At 40.3% G+C, this 16,765-nt stretch overlaps 1 protein-coding gene across 1 annotated transcript in view; it reads left to right on the forward strand.

Annotated features, from left to right (window-relative positions):
• Window positions 1-16,765, forward strand: part of APCDD1L (APC down-regulated 1 like) — a 40,937-nt gene that overhangs the window by 14,755 nt on the left and 9,417 nt on the right. The window contains exons 2-3 of the mRNA XM_020815117.3: window positions 13,442-13,616; window positions 14,914-15,472. Of these exons, the coding sequence (XP_020670776.3) occupies window positions 13,442-13,616; window positions 14,914-15,472 (734 nt within the window). The remainder of the gene's footprint in view (window positions 1-13,441; window positions 13,617-14,913; window positions 15,473-16,765) is intronic.

Here is a 16,765-nt window from a genome sequence, read left to right on the forward strand (position 1 = left end):
TGGTGGTTTGACCTGGTTTCGTTGGTTCCATCTACCATAGCTTCACCACTGTGGGAAGCTATGAGTCTGATGTACATGTGGGCATGCTTCAGCCACAAGCTTAAAACATTCAAGTCCCTTTTGGGAAACATCTTACTGGGAAGCAAATGTTCAGTGGGAATTACTTACAACAATGGATGTAAATAAGAAAATGCTGCCTTGGCATAACCAATCCATCAATATGGCCTATAGCACTGAACATCTTGTTCTAACCTATTGAGACAGGTATATGCCCTCTGAAATGTTTTGTGCAGCTGTACATTTTGGTCCAAACTGTACCAAAGGAACAGAGTCCACTCAAGACCTTGCTTGGCAGTCTAGCAGAATGGATGTGCCGGACATTCAGCCCACTACTCAGTCCTACCTTTTGTTATTCCATCTCTCTGGAACCAACACTTTCCCATATAACATTTCCCACTCTTGGGATGATCATAGCCTTTGCATATTTATTGGTCTCTATCATTTCCATACCACACACTTGTCAGGCAGCCAAACTTTGCGTACTGGGCTGCTTTTATCTTGCTTCCTAGCAAAAACCTCTCCTAACCCTCTAATAATTCCTCTTGCTGTGCCTTTAACTTCGGCCAGCATCCCTGTTTTGTGTCAGCTGGGCAAAGGGCCTTATTTATTTTACTATTATATGGTAGGTGGTCCTTTTGCTTCTGAGATCAGAACTAATTATTTAGACATTACAAATACTTTTGACAATCTGATTTAGTAGATGCATTTTTCACAAAGCTTCAGAAGAGGAAGAAAAAAGGGCTTATGTACTGCAGTTTTAAGAGACCACAATAGCCACTAATGTATAGCCTTCCACTTGGGATATGCCAGTATGACATATATCTTCCATAGGCTTGAAAGGAAAGTAGACATAATTTAACTTTAGACTGGACGGTCTTGCTTACTTTAAAAGCTCCATTTGGAGCAACGGTTATAATTATAGGGGCATAAGCTGGTGAAGGCAGGGCCGTCATGTCTCTGCTTCAGCCTTTGCAATTTGTAGCTTATTCCTTCAATGGTATTTGCAATTTTGTTGGATTTTTACCTTGAGTGGCTATTGTTCCAAGCCTCAGCCCTCAATAAGTGTGCCAAAACTGTAGCGTTTTGCTTGAAAACTTTACAGAGGAGAATATGTGACTGCAGATGGTAATGATGGCAATTTTTCTGCAAAAGGGAAGGACAGTTGCATTTCTTGCCTGAGTACTATCTTACCCTCATCTTCTCAGCAGTAAACGTAACTGAGGTGAATGGAACTTACTACAGTGGTGCCTTGCTAAACAGTTACCTCGCATGACAGTTTTTTCACTAGACATTGGCTTTTTGCGATCGCTATAGCGATTCGCAAAACAGTGATTCCTATGGGGGAATTTTGCTGGACAATGTTTGGTCCCTGCTTCGCAAACCGATTTCCACTAGATGACGATTTTTGACAGCTCCCTCTGTGCTCGCAAACAGGTGTTTTCGGGACCTAAGCTTCGCAAGACAGCGATTTAAACAGCTGATCGGCGATTCGCAAAGCGGCTTTCCTATGGCCGATCTTCGCTAGACAACGATGATTCTTCCCCATTGGATCACATTAAACAGGTTTTCAATGCATTCCAATGGGGAAATGCTTTTCGCTAGACAATGATTTCACTAAACAGCGATTTCAGTGGAACGGATTGTCATTGTCTAGTGAGGCACCACTGTAAATGTATTTAGTGAATACACAAGAGTAGGGAACATGTGGCCCTTCAGTGGTTTAGTGCTGTTTCCATCATCCAGGTTGGTGTGGTTGGTAGGAAAGATACAGTAGTCAATAGGGGTAGCCACTGATTCCCAACCCTGTTCTAAACATTAACCTGCATGTAATTTTCATTTAACTCAGAGGGATTGGCTCCCAAGTAGATATGCATAAAATTGCACTGCAAGCAAGATAAGTTTTTGTGAAACCCAAGACATGGCTTCTGTGTGAACACACCCTGTTCCTACTATACTGCCATTTGTCTGTTGCTACCTTGCTGCCAGACATTTTAAGACATGCTTACCCACATCAGGTCTGAATATCTTATATATTGTGGTTTCCTCGTATGGCTTATTTTTAATTTGGAGAGATTGTGGCTAGTATTTTCCCATCCAGTTTTAAGTTGCACAGTTAATGCGCAGGTCTGTACAAATAACACTGAATTCCTGCTTCCTGACACCCCGAAAATGAGCCATTTCAGAAGGCTTTCTATATACAGTGGTGCCTCGCAAGACGAATGCCTTGCGGAACGAAAAACCCGCAAGACGAATGATTTTTGCAGTCGCTGTGGTGCCTCGCAAGATGGTTTCTTCTATGGCTGTGCTTCACAAGATGATTTTTTCCCAAGACTGATGCCTCGCAAGACAAAAAAATTCTATGCAATGCATTTCTATGGAAAACCGCTTTTCCCAAGATGAATTTTTCACAAGACAGTGCTACTCGTAGAATGAATTACATTCGTCTTGCAAGGCACCACTGTATTTTCATCACACTAACTTTGCCATACTTGTCTGCTGTGGGGCGCCCATCCTGGCCATCCTGTGGAGTCCAGACTGGTGAAAGCACAATATCATTAGCTAAGTAAATAAACAACACTAATGCCAATAGCCAGAGATGTTGCACTTAACTATAGACCATTTTTCCTGGTGTGCAAAGATTTGTGGGCTATTCCAGGGCCCAAGTGTGTTTTAACTGAGAGCCTGATTGAAGCTTTTTTATATTTCAGGAAGAGGCTGCTTTGGTAGGGGGCATTTTGGTAGGGGGCATTTTGGAGCAGAGGGGCAACAAGTTTAACCAATTTGCTGTGTTTTGCCTTGTCGCCTAAGACAGTACTTTGCTTAGCTTTTTCTTTCCAAGGGATCCCATGCACAGCTTGGGAAGGTTACATTTTTTGACAACTACTTGTAGCATCTCCAAGCCAATGTATCTAGTGGCCATGGTGTCTCAGGAAAATTCTGGGATATGTAGTCTTTAAAATACAGTGATGCCTTGCTTTACGACGTTAATTCATTCCGTTGTAATGCAAAAATAAAAAGCCCATTGAAACCCATTCAATGCATTCCAGTGGGCTGGAAACTCACCGTCCAGTGAAGATCCTCCATAGGGCGGCCATTTTCAATGGCTGTCTTGTGAGGAATCCGTCCCAGAAAACAGCGGGGAGCCATTTTATTTACCCGGTGGTCATTTTGAAACCACCGATCAGCTGTCTCAAAATCATCGTTTTGTGAAGAATTGGTTCCTAAAGCAGGGAACCAACCACAAAGTGTAAAACCCCTATTCAGACCATCGTTTTGCGATTGCAGTTGCGATCGCAAAAAGATCATTGTAATGTGGTTTCGTCGTAATGCGGGGCAATCGTAACGTGAGGCGCCACTGTACACCATTCCCTATCTCTGGTTCCATGCTTGTGTTTCTGTTTCTGGAGTATTTATTTATGTATTTATTTATTTCTGCTGTTTTAAGTATTTTATTCATTTAAATATTTATTCATAGAAACAATTATGTATCTCATTCATTCATTCATTCATTCATTCATTCATTCAAAGCAGCTATTCTCAACCTCTTTTTTTTTCTTGGCCACAGCTTTAAACATGATATGAAATAAATAGAGGATGATTCAGAATTGTGCAAGTTGTATAACAAATCAGTACAAGATGGTGTATGAAGAATTGTTTCCAGTCCGTGGCCCCCTTCAAATGCACCAGGGACCTCCAGGGGACCGTAGAGAACGGGTGCTTTAAAGGATTATCTATATGCTGCTCTTCAGCCTCTTTAAGGGCCCCAAAAGTGGATCATGATGACAAAATGATCCAAACACAGTAGAAATAAGAACAGTAAGACCAGTGTGAAGACTAAAGACCATAAAGTTAACAGACAGTTAAAATCCATTGCAAACCTGTCAAAATGAAAAACGTCTTGCCTGTCTGCCAGAAAGCATGAACAAAGGAGCAGTGAGATCTCTTCTGGCACACATTCCCACAACCAGGCTTCTGACCTAGGTTCTGTTTACAGCCGGCCATACCTGTTAGTGGTGGAATACACAAAACAAGGATTGACCAGACAGAGGCAGTCCTTCAGATATCTTGGTCCCAACCTGTTTAGGACTTAAGTAACAGTCAAGATGTTTCTTATGTATGGCAAGCCTGTTGGGTTTTCTAGGTATACAGTATGCAGAAGTGGTCCATCAAGCTTCTGGTGATGTTCTGAGCCATGTATTAGTGAAATGCGGTCCACCACTTGTGCAGATGTGGGTGCTCTCATGCGCATGCACAAACAGCGGCACTGCTGTTCAGACATGTGCATGAGTGCATGCACCTGCACAAGTGCTGCATCACCATTCGCGCATGCACACAAGTGTGTGTGCATGCAAGCATGTGCATTCACGCATGCGCACAAGCGCGGGAGGTGCCCCGCCTTCCCCAGCCAATCTGTGGACCGAAAAGCGTTGGGGCCCCGCTGAATTAGTGGATACTGATCCTGTGGATAAGAGGATCCTACTGTACTTAAACCACTGAGTTATCCATTACACCCCAATTTCTCCCCTTTAACCCCTTTTACTGTGTATCAAAAGTGCCAAACCAGGGTTGTGAGTGGTTAGAGTATGGAACGTGGAACGTCTGGGTTCAAACTGCCATTTGGCCACCAAGTTCACTGGGTTACCTGGTGTCACTCATAGTCCTGACCTACCTCAAGGAGGAAATGTGGCACATGAATGTTGCAACTAAGTATATGATATTAGAGAGAAATAGAGAGATATTAAAGAGAAACACCAGGGCACGGCCTTCATATTATTGATCACTCAGATATTGGGCAGATATTCCATATTTATTTTTGCAACAGTCATCTCCTTCTAAAAAAACAAAAGTGCAGAAGCCGTGGGATAAGGTGGCATGTTTTCAAATGGAAGATGATGGCCGCCTGGACCCACTGCAAAATTCCGTGAATGAGACAGGACAATTTTGTTGTAAAAACCGTCATCTGGACTCCCACACCCACAGTCTTAAAACGTTTGTGTTTTTGAGAATGAATGCTTCTTGTTGTAAAATACCATTTTGTAAGCCTGCTTTTTGTTTCACACATTAACAAAACAAAACAAAAAAGATTTTTAGGAAAAGCTGAATATTTTAAATGCAGTCGAGAAGGAAATCTGCTGTGTACTGTTTTTAGGGGCTTGTTCTTTTAATGTTTTGCAGGCTGGCAAAACTTTAGAGCTTTGGGGTTGCATATGCAGAATCCTAGCAAAGACTCAAGTTGGCTCCAGAAAGAACAGAAAGGAAGAATTCTTCAAAAACTCAACAGTGAAAGGACTTCAAATTATGGGCTCTCTATTGTGCTGTTTTTAGACTCTGTTTTTTAAAAGTTAACATCGCTGTAGCCTTTGCAGATCGTTCTTGACTGGATTTTCATCTAAATCTGCCCCCATGTGGTGAAGTCTAGAAGTATCATTTTAATAATTTTTAAAAGTATTTCATATTGAACGAGTGGATTTTTCTTCACAATGAGGACTTATTAAGAGAATTTTTAGGAAAAACTTTGGCTTTTTCCCAAGTATTTGACAAAATCTACACAGACCTAGCCTAGGAAAAAAAGTCTAGGATGTCTCTACCATTACCATTCTCGTCTACTAATTTCCTTCAACAAAGCTTTTACATTGTGAATATTAAGATCTAGGAGCCTCCAACTGGCTAGAATTCTTCCTAAATTGACAGTGGTAATTTTTGGCCAGCTTGGACAAGGGGTAAAAAGGGTACCAGCTAATTGCTTCATACTTGGCAATTTAGACTATGAAGGAATTTTCAAGCTCTGAAAGAGAGAGAAAAGGAGTGCTATTTTTTAATCTCCTCAGACTCTCCGTAATTTACACAAACTGTAAAGTGTGAAGACAGATAACAAGCAGAGAATGGCTGGCTAGTTGTTGAAGATATATAAGCTCTTTTAATGCTTTTGTTCCTGAAAGCTATGTGCAACTTGGTGAGAAATCAGCCGCTGTTATTTCCCACCAACTTTAGTATTTTGCCTTAAAGCATTATTTATGTTACTTGCAGAATATTGCTCAGTTTGTGTAAGAACTTATTCTTGTTCTCTTTTTAAGTGTGCCATGTTATATGAAGAAAATGCTTTAGTCCTGCCACTTCTTTATCTTGCACATCTAGTTCCACTCATTAGATCAAATCCAGCACCTTGGCTTCTCAGCCCATTTTAAAAGTCACAACACACTTCCTTCGGTTCAACCTCTCCTGATTTTTTTAATGGTTCAGTATGAAGCCACTTTCTCATTTAAAGCTTCAGACTAGTATATTTCTCAAAAATGTTTCTATAAAAAAATAACACGGAAAGGTACTTTACAGTCTAAGAAGAAAAAGCAGCAGAAGTTTAAACTGTAATTTTGCAAAATACATCATAATTCACACATCAGAATTCCTTTAAAGGGTTCCCATCTGTTATTTTCCCCCTTATTTTGTAGTAACACATGCAGGAATTACCTCATTTCTGGTCACATACGATTTTGAATTACTGGCTTGATGAACTTGTAAAATCCACTTTCAGATCTGTCAGTTAAGTAATTAACACCACTAAGGTTTTGTTTCACAGCTTTCCGACATGATTTGAAGCTTACTGTGACAGGATTCAGGACTAACAACCAATCCCCCATATTAAAATCGCAGTGGTTTGCTTTTGAATGTCCACCCCACCCCTGGGCCTGTATATCATGCCCCAACTGCTTACATCATTGAAACACCACCTACAGATACACCCTCCTGTCTTTATAGGAATGCATCACAACTAGCCACATGGGGAAAAGCCCATTCGAATCATTCCATTTTGAAAGATTAGAAGAACTGCAAAAGCAGAGACCAAAAAAAGCCACTCTGGGCTCTGGGATAAAAAGCGCTGGACCAATTCAAATCAACCATGATTTGACCATTTAATTGCACTCTTAGAGAGAGAGAAAAAAGCTTCCTGCTATCCACTATGTCTCTTAGGCGTCTTTCAGTCTAGAGAGACTATGGTAATGTGTGCTGTATGAGTGTCTTTTCCAGAGCATGAAGCCTGGGTAAAATAATATGGATAGGCTGTTACCCAAGCAGAAGTCTCACCTCTCCACGTCGCTGAAATAGTCCAATGGAAAGGCAAGAGCCAATACAACTGGTTCCAGCGACATCGCAGGAGTTGCCAGAACGACACGAACTGCCTCCAGGACTCTGGCTCCGGATTTTGCCTTGAAGCCTTTTCCATCAGTGGATATGGCCACAAGGCAGCGGAGGTTTGAAATTGGAGTTTTCTAGTTTCACTTCCCACAGTGCATCTGGCACAACCTCCTGCCTGAGTGTGGTGGGAAATGCCTTGAGGAGGCCCTGAGAGTACAATGTTTAAATGGATGTACCCAAAGCCATGTTTGCATGGCTGGCATTTGTCACCATGAGGGAAGGAAGCCTTTGCTTCTCTTGTCTTGTCTTCACCCAGGTGAGTGGAGAATGTTCACCTCTTCTTCACGAGAAAATGTGGGTGGGACTATCGTGGCATATGAAAGGTTTTGCACAACATTTGCTGACTTTCCACAAAATTTGCTTGGTTTTATACAAAGCTTGCCTTACATTACAATGACGGCAGCTTTGTTTTAATAATTTGAAACATCACTTGGGTGGTCCTTTTAACACACATTGCATTGCCTTTGAAGGACAAATAAAAACTCCTTGTCTTGCTCTTGTCCGAAGTGTGTGACGAATCTTGTTGTTGGTTCAAGCTGAGGAACCTCACTGGACTTTTTAATTCTAGGCTGAGGTATCTCATTGTGTCATAAAGGGGCAAGAACGTAGAGTTTAGTAAGTCCACCCCATCCCTTGTCACTGCATTGAGCTGGAAAGAGGAAATACTGGTCAAAACGATGTGCTGATTTGTAATGCCTTCCAGGTAGGGCCCCCAACATGATAGCCTTTTGATACTCTTGACTCTTGTCAGTCTTGTGGGGAGAGGAGGTTTTCCACAGTGGCTGGGGGTGATGGAGACTATAGCCCTGGCCATCAGGAGGGCTCCAGACTAGTAAAGATGCAGAATTCCAAGGTCACAGGTGTTGTGTGGTAGAGGGAGATTAGAAGTGGGGATTTCCAGAATAATAACTATTATTCTCATTTTGGGGTTATTGAAGCTTATAGAAAATGACTTGTGTCCTATGGCTGGACCACCCTTGAAGTTTTATAAGCTTGAAGGGACATAGATGTCACTTTCTCCAACCCAAACCCACTGTTGTCCATTACACCACAGTGATTCTCATGTGGAGAGTTTGTGTTTTTTATTTTTAAAAAAATCAGGAGCAGGAAGTGAGCTGCAATGGCTGAAAAACATGAGTAGAAACCTACCAGATTTCTTAAAAAGAGGTGTTGAAATTAAGGTGTTTGAAACCAAGGTTATTGCTTTTCCATTGGTAAAACACTCCATTGACTTGGGGTCAAAATTGGAAACTTGAGTTCTCCTAAGAAACTCTGTTTAAAAAAACCCTTGAGTTGGCTGCCTCTTCTCCCATTGCCTAAGCCTATAACATCTGTGGGAAATGAGGTAAGTGACAAGATTACTGTCCTTGTAAAAGGGCAACAGCAGACCTTTAGTGTTCCCATGTGTGGCAATTTTTCTGTTTTGCCTGTTGTTGCCCCTCCGCAGTAAATTGAGGAGAGCTAGTCTGAGGTAGATTTGGGAGAGCTGCGGTAGAGCTGGGAAATGGGGCAATCTGGTATTCTTGTAAAATGAAACAGATTGTTTATTGGACAATTCGAAGTTAAATGTTTGTACATCCACTGAGACGGTTATTCTGCTTGACGAAGGGGTTTTGTGTCTAATAAACCAAATCTTTTTTTTTATTCCTTTATGGAACTTTTATGCCTCTTTATATAGTGAAATTTCTAAGCCATTGTATTGACATGTAAAGGTACAAAAAGTAGAAAACGTTTCGAAACAGTTTTGGAACATAATGCTTTAAAAGAATAATGCACAAAAAGAACGGTTGTACAGTGGGGTCTTGACTTGAGAACTTAATCCGTATTGGAAGGCGGTTCTCAAGTCAAAAAGTCTGTAGGTCAAGTCTCCATTGACCTACAGTGCATTGAAAACCGATTAATCCCGTAACAGGCCGTTTTTGTTCCATTTTGGTTTTTTTCTGGTCTGTAAGTCAATTCTCAGGCTGCAAGTCAAACCTAAATTTTGCGGCCAGAGAAGTCTGTAACTCAAAAAGTCTGTAAGTCAAGCCATCTGTAAGTCAAGGGTCCACTGTAATCAGCTGGTGGAGGCCTACAGAAAGAAGGATGTTTTCAGCAAGAATTTAAATTGGAACACTTAAAAGTATGATGAACAAATAATGGAGTTACCTGAAGCTAGTTACTTTTTGGAACAGCAAAGGCACAGTGAAGTAATAATCCAGACTCACTACAATTAGGAGACAAGTAACTTCACCAACACAAGTAGCATTTTTAGCTGTTTTCAAAGTTACTTTGACAGACACCCCTCCCTAGTTTTAAGTCTTAACTATTTTAAGTGTCTTCCATATTTGTATTTTCAAGTGCAAACTCATAATTGTCCACTAGAACTTGTTTGCTTGTATTTTTCTGGTGTGTCTGTACTAACAGCACAGTGTGTTAAAAATGAAGAGCTAGTAATGTGACATTTTAAAATGAACTTGTCACATTTGCTAATTCTTACCCACAGATTGTTGTGACTGTTAACATTGCTCCAATTGCAGAAGTAGTTTGTTGCCTTTGTTTGCTGCAGCTGGTGCTAATGATCACAATCATCTGACTGGCTCAGATATACCTGATGAGATTGGAGTAAGAAGTAATGCCGTGAATTTCTTTCTTAAAGGGATGTCCCAATGCTCTGTTCTTGGACCACTTGGGAGAGCATGTTCCAAGGCATGGGGCTACCATGACGAGTGCCTGCCTCTGCGATGTTCCATTCGCCATAGAGCCTGAGGTCTCCACTGAGGATCTCAGGGTTGGTTTCCCACTTGCAGGGAAGGTGGTCATCAGCTAGATGTCATGTTTCAGGGCTGTGTCTTTTGACGAACATGGAACAAGACATGGACCAAATAGACAGCCCGTAGTTGGTCTGTATCAGTAAGCCTGAGAGTTCTGCTTCCCTTCCTAACAATGGAACAAGGGCTTGATGAAAACGGAGTGGCATTTGGAGAGAAGGAAAAGCAAGCAGGCAAGAACGCCAGATAGACTTCTCACCTTACACAGAGACAGGCAGACACATACAGAGCATTCTGAATATTTTGCATTACAACTCCCAGCCCTTCCTAACCATTGTCATACTTGCTGGAACTTGATGGGAGCTATTCAAAAAATCTGGAGAGTGCCACGTGGGCAGCAGTTGGCTTTTTAAAACCCCAGAGGGGGAGGGCATGGCTGTTGGTCAGGCTGGAAACCTGAACAGAAGCGCTTCTGTTAGAGGGGAAGATGCACACTGTAACATTTTGTTGCACTCTCATTCATATACATAGCAAGGCCTGTTCTATGGGGTTGCCGACAGTGGAGAGAAAGAAATTATTTCAGGGCCACTTGTTAGCTCCTTAGACTTTCTTTGCCAGCCTTTCGGGTGAGTTTGACATTTAACCAGTCGAATTGTTGGGACCAATATTTTTAACTGTCTAGCAAACTGCTATATTTATCCAAGCCATAATAAAGAAAGGCCAGATTTGTAATCTGGGTGCTTCTGTTGGGACATATTTTGCTATTGTTGTTAAAAGATTACCTTGAAGTTCCTTGCTCAACACTTGAATATCATCAGCTGTAATTTTTTTTAATGTTTTTACCCTGTTGTCCTCCTTAAAAAAGGACCGAAGGTGGCTTACATCATTAAAAGACAATATTTAAAGCAAAGAACAATGAATATATAAAGGTTGCTTTCATAATTAAAAGATGATACTTTCAGCTAAAAACAATGAGTATTCAAAGACGACTTGCATCATTAAAAGACAATATTTAAAGCTAAAGACAGTATGTATGCAAATACAGTGGTGCCTCGCATAGCGATGTTAATTGGTTCCAAAAAAAACATCGCTATGTGAAACCATCGCTATGCGAAACACCATTTCCCATAGGAATGCATTGGAAACCTGTTAATCCGTTCCAATTGGAACGGATTGCCGTCGTTAAGCGAAAAAACCCATAGGAAACATCGCTAAGCGAAACAATGTATCCTCCATTGGAATGTATTGAAGCTGACTCAATACATTTTAATGGCTTTGCGAAGTCAATTTTTGCAATTTTAAATGTGTCATACAAGGGTCAAAAATGGTTTTAAATGCTTGGATTAGCTTCTGCACCCTCTAAAACGGATGCAAAAGTTAATTTGGCTTTGATCTGACTTTTCATTAATTTATGGTGAATTTTTCCCCCCCAACTTTTGAAAGCTGTCAAAATCTGACAGCTCCATTATTTCCTATGGGGGAAGAAAAAATTCACAAAAAATTAATGAAGACTCAGCAACTGTTCTAAATTCTTGGGTTCGTTAGAGGACCCCCTAAGTTGTGTGCAAACCTGATTTGGCTTTGATCTGAACTTTCGTTAATTTTTTGTAAATTGTTTTCTCCCCCATAGGAAAGCATGGAGCTGTCAGATTTTGACAGGTCCATTGGTTCCTATGGGCCAAAAAAAAAAAATTCACAAAAAATTAACGAAAAGTCAGATCAAAGCCAAATCAGGTTTGCACATGACTTAAGGGGTCCTCTAACGAATCCAAGCATTTAGAACCGTTTTTGACCCTTCTAAGACACTTTTTTAATTGGAAAAAAAAACATCGTTAAGTGAAGGCGGGGACCTAAAATCGCATTCGTTATGCAAAGCATGGTCCCAAACTTCGCTAAATGAAAATCGCCCATAGGAAACATCGTTATGCGATGCATATTATTTTCTAAAAAAACACATCGTTATGCGAATTCATCGCTAAACGAGGCAATCGTTAAGCGAGGCACCACTGTATTTAAAAGGTTCAAACAAATGCCAGGATAAAAACCAATGATTTTTTTTAAAAAAAAATATTGATTTAAATCACGATTTAAATCACAATTTAAATTTTTAAAAAAGATTTTTTAAAAATTTAAATTCTAAAAAAATCAGATTTTTAATCTTTACATTGTGATTTAAATCATGACTTTAATCAATGTTATTTAAATCAAATCTACCCTGAACAGAACTACCTTGTTTGAAAGGACTAGCAGATTGAATTGAAAATCACTTGGCTTCAACATCCAAAGAGAAGGAAACTAACCAACCAACCCAGAAGCTGTTGATTGTAGCTTGGTGGTTAGAATGTGCTGGTTTGGATAAATCTTTTCATTAAGATGATTGCCATTCACTTTTCGGTTTGGATAAATCTTTTCATTAAGATGATTGCCATTCACTTTTCAGTTTGGTGAGGTTTCAAAGCAGCTTGTGTATAAACTAGTTTATAGGCATCAAACACACACACAAAAATCTCCCCTAGAAATTGAGCTTGCCACCATGTGACTGGCTAAGATAAAGGAGTCTTGGCCAATTAATTAATTAATTTAATTGAAATCTGTGTATGAATAGAAAGAGTGGTTTTGAAGTAAACAGAAGCATAATTCCTTTTGTTCTTACATTAGCCTTCATCAGCCTGCTGCCTTAGAAGTGTTTTGGAGTCTGTATCCTATCCACTCCAAACACCATTGCCATTGTTTAGAGAAAATGGGTTTTGAAATCCCAAGGACACCAGCTTTGGGAGGTTAATCCTGCAATCTATCATCGCAGGTTAGCATCTTAGCACCAATCATCTCTGTGACAGAGGACCTAGCACTTAACATCACAGTTTTGCAAATTCTTAAAGGTCTTGAATTGGGGCACCTTTTTTTAAATAATTAACTAAGCATTAGATACCTAATATATTTTGTAGGCAGGCTTCTGGTTCTTAATCTCTTTTTGTCCATCTGTAAAATGGGCATAATGCTGTAGCAAGAACGATTTCTATGATACATCAATTTTTTTCTTCTTCAGCCTATGTTTGAATTTATAAGTGGTTTTGGACACGTTTATGAGTAATCTGGTGAGAAAGGCCAGATTAAACATGTTTAAACGTGCTTCTGGGTTCAGATATAGATTTCACAGAAAGTGTGAAATGTTGTAGAAATCTTGCCCCTACTGATACGTATTACAATTTTTCCTTCACTGCAAGATAAAAGCACATCTGAGAATTTGAAAACTTATAAAGTAGTCATCACAAGGCATGGATCTGTAAGTTTGTAAAGTATTTGGCACATTAAAAAATTGTATAAAAACTGACTGTTAGTAAATGCTAGAGAAACAGGGTGCTTGCTTTCTTTTAGCCAACCTGCTGGATTTGAGAGCCTCTTGACATCTATGCCTAAAACATCTGATTTTTCTTTTAAAGCTTACACATCTGGAAAAAAGCTATGGGATGTCCCCATATCTCACACAGACCAGCTCAGCCCTGGAAAACTGCGGTGGGAGCCACAGTGCCAATATCAACTGCGCCACCTTCAGGATGGTGCTAGAATTTCTGCTCTTCAGCCTCCTCAGTTGGAAGGCCATTGGATTTCAACAGGGTAAGAAGAGTGAAGCGGTGCAGAGGCAATCTTGTAAAGGTGCCAAATGCAGCAGAGACACATTGCCAGTCTTGCTGCAGACTGTGTTTATGTGCAGGTGTGGGTTTTGAGTATTAGTTGGGATAGTGTATTTCTCTTCTGTTGTTTATTCCAGTTTCAAAGTCAGCTGCTGAAATTCTGTTCCTGTAACTATGGCTGCAGAGGACTGGTAACATCATCAGCATGGGATGATTTTTGGAAAGGAAACATTTCCACAATCCTTTTCATTGGGAGCCCTGGGATGGGAGGAGATAGTTTTTCATTACTGAAAATCACAACCTGCAGTAATATCAACCCAACAGTGATTTTTGGTTATTAAAGACTTCTTCCTCTTGTCCCACAGCTCCCTGACAATGAATGGGAGAAACATTCTGCTTTTATTTAAAGAAAAGTTGATTAAACATAGTGGAGATCCAATCATCACAATGTCTCTATCCCTTTTTAAAATTCTGCTTTCAGAACAATTTTTTTTAGTAATGTGACCATTCATTTCACTACTCATCCTGAAGAAGCTACTTGGATGAGTAGTGAAACATTTCAACCTAACAAGAAAGAAGTCCAGTTGCCATGACTCAACTTCCAGATAACCTCACCTGGATGCCTGAGAATCTTCACAGATATCTTCCTTCTCCTAATTCAATCATTCATTGTTGTTGCTCATTACATGATTCATACCAGATCACTTTCATTGTATCAAAATCAGTGTAGTGTCTTGAGTTTAATTTTGCACAAATATTTGGAGAAAACTTTGACTTTGCTGCAGGATGCTAATGTGGTTACCCATGGCATTTTTCACAGTGAGTCAAAATGATACAAATGTTGACATTCTGCCAAACGTTTTTCAGGTCTCACATTTCCCCCCAATAACCAACAGGAACACAACAAAATTCCTGTTTGAATTAATTTGCACCTCTCGCACAACCAAAGATAAAATTCCTGTTTGAATTAATTTGCACCTCTCGCACAAGCAAAGATACAATAGTGTTCCCATATCCATGAAGGATTGGTTCCAAGCCCACTCACAGATGCTGAAAACTATGGATAATAGTGAACATTAAATATCGCATGGTAAAAGAAAAAACTGGATTTTTTTTTTTCATGTTGTGTTACCAGAACTGGCCACTAGAAGGAACTAGAATCCTTACTATGTATTCACCAACAAGTAGGGGTCCTACTGTATACACAGTGTAGGTGCAACGAAAACTGATATTATTAATAAGAGCCCTGGTTGTAACTAAAACATCCTACTTGCTTTCAGGTGTGAAGTGAGGCCAGGACCTGAATATCTCACCCGTTCATATATGTTCTTCCCCAACCGCCTCTTCAAAGCCTATCAATTCTATTACCGAGACCCTGGCTGCCGGGACCCCACCTACTCCCTGGTCATCAAAGGCAAAATCAGGCTTCGCCAGGCCTCCTGGATCACCCGAGGGGCAACTGAAGCAGATTACCACCTTCATAAAGTTGGCATCGTCTTCCACAGTCAGAAGGCTATGCGGGAAACTGTGGCTCGCATCAATCAGACTTCGGGAGAACACTGTCGTGGGTTCTTACCAGCTGGACGAGCATGGGCTCCCGGTGCCATTTATGAGCTTCTGAGCACCAAAGGAGAGCAAGACTGCACTGCAGGCCTCGGCTTTGCCATGCACGAACTGAGCCTTGTGCGGGTGGAAAAATACCAGCAGCCATTGTTTTTGCATCAGAACCAGGGAGACCAGGAAGTGGAGGAACTGTACCTGGGGGACATCCACACTGATTGGTCAGAAAGGCTGCATTATCGACCAACAGGATACCAGCGTCCCCTCCAGAATGCAATGGTAAGTCTACAACTTATCACGAGATGTCGTCAGTCTAGCCTAAGAGTGAGCCCCTTTTTATTGTTTCCACCAAAAAAAGATTTGCCCATTTGCACATAATAGGTCAGGGAAACCCTCCATTTTCTCAATGCTCCAAATCAAAACAAGATTTGGATGGCTCATCACCCAACATTCTGGGCATTTGGCAGCCTTGTGTGACCTCTGTAGGTGTTGTTGACCTATATTTGCCCTTGTTTCACCCCAGCCCTCTGAAGTAGCTCAGTCAGACCTACTAGCTTGCTCTGGTTTATAGCCAACAAAAATAGCATTGGACCTGGAAGTTTTATTCTTTCTCATTTCACAAGTCCCAAGGAGTGATCAACAGTGGGAGAATAGTCATTCCCTGCAGGTTATGTGGCTCTCCTTCTTAGAATGCAGTGAACCCTTGCATTTTTTGAGACATGTAGAATATCCCTTTCTGTAGAAAACTAGCACAAGAAATATTTGCTGTTTTTTCCTTCTTCTCCTGCTTTATTTTTTTGTATTTTTTTTCTTAAACTACAACATAAACGTTAAAATACATAAACCAAAAATACAAATCAACTGTGTTCCCAACCACCCAAGTCAGGACCACTTGCGGTAACCCTCCTCTTCCTCTGTCTTTATTATTATTCTTTCTTTATTATCCTCTTCTCCAGAACTGCATTGATTCTTGATTTGGAGCTTTCCCTTTTCCTCTTGTTAGCACATATTCAAGAAATCTGCCACATATATCATACAAGTTATTCTTTTTCATCTTTCCTTTCTTAACCTTTAAGTTACAAGTTAACTTATCATTTATAGCAATGTTCCATATTTCATTATACCATTCTTCCATTCGAAATTCAAACTTCTATTTCCAGTTCTTAGCTATTATTAATCTGGCTGCTGTTAATAAATTGGTAATCAATTCTCTAGTCATCTTATCATATTCTGCATTCTCAAGTATTGATGACAGAGCTATCTCAGGATTAAATTCTATATCTTTTTCGCATATGTCATTTAGTTCTTTAAAGATGAGTTTCCAAAATCTTTCTACTTTTTCGCATTCCCACCACATATGAAAGTATGTACCAGAGTGCTGTCCTCTGAAGATGCCGGCCACAGAGACTGGCGAAACATTAGGAAGAACAACCTTCAGAACATGGCCAAAGAGCCCAAAAAACCCACAACAACCATTATGTACCAATTTCCTTCTCACATTTCCAACAGACATTCAGATAACTAGTGTTAATTTTATTCGATTTTGTCGGTGTCAAAGATTTCCTGTTTTCC

The sequence above is a fragment of the Pogona vitticeps genome, chromosome 4, assembly GCF_051106095.1.
Source record: "Pogona vitticeps strain Pit_001003342236 chromosome 4, PviZW2.1, whole genome shotgun sequence".
Lineage (NCBI taxonomy): Eukaryota > Metazoa > Chordata > Lepidosauria > Squamata > Agamidae > Pogona > Pogona vitticeps.